The sequence below is a fragment of the Eutrigla gurnardus genome (genome assembly GCF_963514095.1).
Source record: "Eutrigla gurnardus genome assembly, chromosome: 9".
NCBI classification, from domain to species: domain Eukaryota; kingdom Metazoa; phylum Chordata; class Actinopteri; order Perciformes; family Triglidae; genus Eutrigla; species Eutrigla gurnardus.
Window position 1 is genome coordinate 7897688 of NC_139923.1, and position 5327 is coordinate 7903014.

Below are 5327 nucleotides of genomic sequence, written 5' to 3' on the forward strand. Positions count from 1 at the left end.
GCGTTGCGTTGCATCGTTGCGCGACAGCGATCCGTTTCCGAGCCGTCGTTTTTTTTTATGGTGACTTTTGATTAAAGCGAGCGGGTTCGAGTTATGATGATGGAGTATTTGGATGATAAGTTTGCGTTGAAGAGCCAAGCGATGAAGGCCAGCGATTACTACATGGACCAAGTCATGGAGAGCCTGGACAGCGCGCAGTACTTCAGCAAGTCTTCCCCGAAGTGCGCGCAGGCCTTCGGGCTCCAGAGCGGCGAGCACCGCTCCTCGCCCTGCAGCGGAGACCAGAGCGGTGCGTAACACCACATTTACATTACAGGTTTATTGTGATTATTTGTTTTCAACATTTTCTTTATTTATTATTATTTTTTTTTCATTTAACCTGGTTTATTTTAGTGTGAAACGCTTTAAACGATCAACACAGATTTCTGCTTTTAATTTAATAAAATTAATTTATTAGTATAGCCCACATTTTATTTAAGTATGCTTTTAAGTTAACATGTAATTGCATGTCGTTTATTAAGAGTTATCCTTATTGATTTTTAATTCCAGCCAATTACGGTGTGCCAAAAGCGGACGAGGACGCGTTGCACTCGGACCTCGGCAGGTCGATGGAGAGCTGCTGCACGCTGCGGGCGTCGCCGGTGACCAGCGGGCCGGACAAAGCGGACCTGGACGACATGGGGGACAAGTGCGACAGCAACGTGTCCAGCAGCAAGAAGCGGAGACACCGGACCACCTTCACCAGCGCGCAGCTGGAGGAGCTGGAGAAAGTCTTCCAGAAAACGCACTATCCAGATGTGTATGTGAGGGAACAGCTGGCCATGCGGACGGAATTAACAGAGGCCAGAGTGCAGGTTATTACCACACTTTTATTTTGTTCCCGTTTGGAGAAAATAAACCATAAGAGAATGAGAGACGGCTTTAATGGCGAGAACAAACCAACGGAGCGCCGCTCCGCGTCAAGGATGCTAGAAACAACATATTTAGTAAATAAACACATTTGTCGATGATACATACACTTTTCGTTCTTTTTATTTAAGCAATAACGAAAGTATATTATTATATAATTTCCAACTCTTATTTAAACACATGATTTTTGCCAGAAAATGGACGGAATTCTTTTCTAAGCAAAATTCCAGTGATATTTGGTCAAAAAGTCACATTAAATCCATTGGATTTTGTTTTGTCTAATTTTATTTTATATTTACTTCCATATTTTCTTATTTCCCTCTAGGTGTGGTTTCAGAACAGAAGAGCAAAATGGAGGAAAAGAGAGCGCTACGGGCAGATCCAACAAGCCAAAACTCACTTCGCTGCCACCTACGATTTATCGGTGTTACCGAGGAGCGACAGCTACACGCAGGCGAGTTGGCTTCACGCGCTGCACCGAAAATTACAAGATCATACCCAATTTGCATATTTAAACATAACATTTCAGAAAACTTTTAATACAAAAAAATAATTGGGTCAATGCGAGTAATCAAGTAGAGGTTCATTGTATTTATTAGTTTTTTTTTTTTTTTTTTAACATAGTCACCTGTGTATATATTTAATGGCTGTTTTCTCGAAATTATAATTTTTTCTGAATCTGAGACAGAAATCTCCACTTCAGCAGCTCTAACATTTAAAACTCCAGTTTCATTCATTTCTTTCTGAAGATTTTTGCAAGTTTGTTCATATAACATTCATAGTCTGGTTTATGGATTACTTTATTCCCCCCAAAAATGGTGATTTTTAATTTTTTTTATGGCCGTTGACAATATTTTCAGATTTATGGAGTGATACAAAGATAATATCCAAACTTCCCCCTGATAAACTTTGACTCTAATATATCAACAAAATGAAACAATCCAATGTTCAGTTTTCTGTCATAGTAAATTATGCAAATTGGCACTTATTTAATAAGACAGTCCCTCTTTTGCTGTATGTAAACATTTTAGAAAACGTTTAACTTTTAAACTGGGCCAGTTTCATGGTGGCACCTATTAGTTAAAATGTTACTCTCCCTTAACTCATATCTACAGGGCTGGTGGGGAATAATGTATTCTCTTCGAAAATACTCCATTTATTTAAGTCACGACAAATGAGCGCTCAAATCTGAATAAATCAGAGCACGTCATTGCTGCTCTATCAATCACGTATTATGAAACCCATCTTCAGATAAGGACCTGGACACTGATTAGAGCGTCTGTGAGGTGTCACGGCTGAATGAATGGCCTTATATCAGATTTCATGTTCGCCGCACATTCATCTTGCTGCTCGGACAAAGGTCAGTTACGAGATGAGGTGAGAGGAGACGCTTCGCTCGGTGTTGTCTATCAGAAACTCACATTAGGCCTCCGATGTCGTCCAGGCTTTTCAGATGGGGGGGAGCGTTAACATTTGAAGCTTGCAGAAAGTGTTGAATTCAAAGAGGTAGAATTGTTTTTTTTTTTAAAAGTATAAAAAGTCGTAGCTCTTTTACGCCCTTGGTTCAAGACCGGGTCAGAAATCTGTTGGAGTGCCTCGTACTTTCCTCGGCACATGTTTCCTATAGTACCAGTGCAGTCCTCCGTGTCTCCCAGCTGATCCAGATTACTGTCATTAAATAGACCGTCCTGAAGCCAACTGCTGCCAGCGGCTGCTTTTCTCTCCCTAAACGCAGTCGACATGGATTGCATTCTTCGTGGGGTTTTAAAGACTTTTCTTTTATTTCATTTAGTTTGAGAGCCATTGCTGCTGCTGTTACTGTTATGTTGTGTTTTGGGGGTAAAGACGAAGGTCCGGCTTATCGGTGGCACATGTGATCTGGAACATGTCGGCAAAGCTGATTCCCAAGCTACAAGTGAATTTCCTGCCACAAAAGAGGTTTATTTAACCGTCAACGTTGGTTTTCTCTTGACCGCAGCACTGTTGGTTTGTGGTATTTGTTCAACTTTTCTGTAAGCTATACTTTGGCAAAAAGGTGTTGTCCTGTGCAAAAGCTCTTTGGTTCACTTTAGAATCGTGCAGTTTTGTGGATTTCTTTTATGGATATGCTGGAATGTATGGGGCTATTTTGATGCATTAAAAATCCTTATTCTTTATCTTTTAATCTTTTTGGAAATATCATGGAGTTAATGTTGTGGGGATGAGGTGGCACATTTGCATGCTAGTATTCACACACCCCTGGCTCACACTGGCACGTCTCCTCAGCGGGAATGAAGTCATTCCGATGTGGACGAGATGTCAGTTGTGTCTGTGTTGTTTGCCCTCCGTAAATGGGACACTCTTCGTCGTGAGCACTTTAATGAAGAAACTGTGGTTGAAAGAAAATAGTTTCTACATGAAACTCATGTAGAAACTGCATGCTGACCAGATGGGACTATATCTTTTTGCTTTCTGTGGCCTGTTGGCCCTCTGATCATCGAGTAAAATGCCATAAGAGGCTGAAATAGACTTTAATTATACATTTCATAAAATATATGAAATATGTGAACACACACTGGCTCTTTGGAGTTGTTTGTATGCCTTTGCCTCCGATGACGTTAACCCATAAAGGATCACATTATCCCCCCAAACACATTCCCCCGACACTGAGAGTGTTGTCCACACATGCTGGTAGTTTTGGCTTCAAGATATTGAGAAACCTGTCTCTGATATTTCTGCCTCCGTCCCAAAACAATGGAGGTGAACGAAATGGCTTCTTTTTTTTAAGTCAAGTGTTTATCTGGATAATCTACATTATTATTTCCAGATACCACTTTTGTTAGGTGATTTTTTTATGTAATATGTTAGAATACAGTTTTCACCATGCATATAAGAAATTAGCATTTTTTGCACACTCATTTTCTTATATGCATTGTGAGAACTGTATTATAAAATATTACAATCTTCAAATAACAATGTAGATTATCCATACTAACACAAACTACTTGTGGACTTCTATTTAGTCATATTCATCGAGGATTTAAACACTTCTATAAACTACTTACTGTGACAAAATAATCTGCAATCAAAGCTTTTCCTGAGCTTTTGATGACATCTCACAGTCTTCATCAGAGACTGGGATGATTCAGGTGTCATATGGTGAAGTGATTTCACTGTGAATATACATGTAAAGCTATACACTCACCATCTATGTAGTTGAAACCTTTGCATGTGACATTTATAATCTAAACCCTTCTGTCCCTCTTCAACAGATCCCCAACAACTTGTGGCCGAGCCCGGCTCCCGGCGGCTCCGTGGTCTCCTCCTGCATGCTGCCCCGAGGCTCCCCTCCCTGCGTGACCTCCTACTCCCACTCCCCGCGTTCGGCCGCCGCCGGCGAGCACGGCTACGTGAGCTTCCCCAATCAGCAGAACCAGTTTGGCCACGTCTCCCTCAACAACTTCTTCAGCGCGGACTCCCTCCTCACGCCGGCCGCCAACGGCCACCACGCCTTCGAGACCAAGCCGGAGTTTGAGAGGCGCTCGTCCAGCATAGCCGTGTTGCGCATGAAGGCCAAGGAGCACACGGCCAATATCTCGTGGGCCATGTGATCAGGATCCCTGTGCGTGTCTGGGAAGTCTGGATAATGTATGGAAACATTTTTCTTTTCTCCATTCTGTGTGTGGGAATTACCCAAAGAGCCTGAAATCATATTCACAAAAAGCCGTTTGTCACTCACAGTGCAGATCAAACAACATCTACAGATTAGATGTCACCATCACACTGCCTTACTGTCTAGTTCTGGTTCCTACAGTACGGTGGACCATTAAAATCCTTCTGGTCAAAGACATTTAAAGCTTCAGTTGGTAACCTTAATAAAATCAATGAGAATAAATACATTCATAATAAAATCAGTCTCCATAATGGCATTTGCCAGATTCCACAACGACCAAAGACAAACATCCAATCAGAGCTGAAGAGTCTCCGATCAAACTAGGCAGCGTTGATCAAATATGAATCCAGATTCTGTTCCAACGGTTTGGTCGGTGAGCTGGTGGTTTTGGTCACAAACTTTCTCAGATCGCAGCTAAACGGTACACTAACATATGTTTCTGAAAACAATTTAGGAGAGAAATGGGCAAAGTAACACAATATTGATTCTTTGATTTGATCGGCGTTGTCTAGTTTGATCAGAGTTCACAGCTCTGATTGGTTGGTTTCCTTTGGGCACATTGGAATCTTGCAAATGCCATTGAGAGCACTAAAGAGCAGATTATCTGTATAATGAACTACTGACAGGATCATAGACCTTATGTAAAACGCGGTCTGTGGCCTGCTGCTTTGAAGCATGCAGTTGAGCATTTTGGCCGTCGCCATCTTTGTTTTTGTGCATCGCCATCTTATTTTTTTTGCCACCAGATGTGACTCGAAAGGGTGGA

General features: G+C 41.7%; 1 protein-coding gene across 1 annotated transcript; it reads left to right on the top strand.

The window, feature by feature from the left end:
- On the top strand, window positions 1-4720 carry alx1 (ALX homeobox 1). Its single transcript, XM_084017754.1, has 4 exons — window positions 1-289; window positions 550-854; window positions 1235-1363; window positions 4161-4720. Exons 1-4 carry the CDS (start codon window positions 94-96, stop codon window positions 4497-4499), a joined length of 969 nt encoding a protein of 322 aa, XP_083873880.1. The 5' UTR covers window positions 1-93; the 3' UTR covers window positions 4500-4720.
- The last annotated feature ends 607 nt before the right edge of the window (window positions 4721-5327 follow it).

Excerpts from the sequence above, each read along its gene's own strand:
- alx1 (XM_084017754.1), top strand. The coding sequence starts at position 94 with ATGATGATGGAGTATTTGGATGATAAGTTTGCGTTGAAGAGCCAAGCG. Across the intron at positions 290-549 it reads CTGCAGCGGAGACCAGAGCG|CCAATTACGGTGTGCCAAAA; the intron begins GTGCGTAACACC and ends TTTTAATTCCAG. Across the intron at positions 1,364-4,160 it reads GGAGCGACAGCTACACGCAG|ATCCCCAACAACTTGTGGCC; the intron begins GCGAGTTGGCTT and ends CCTCTTCAACAG.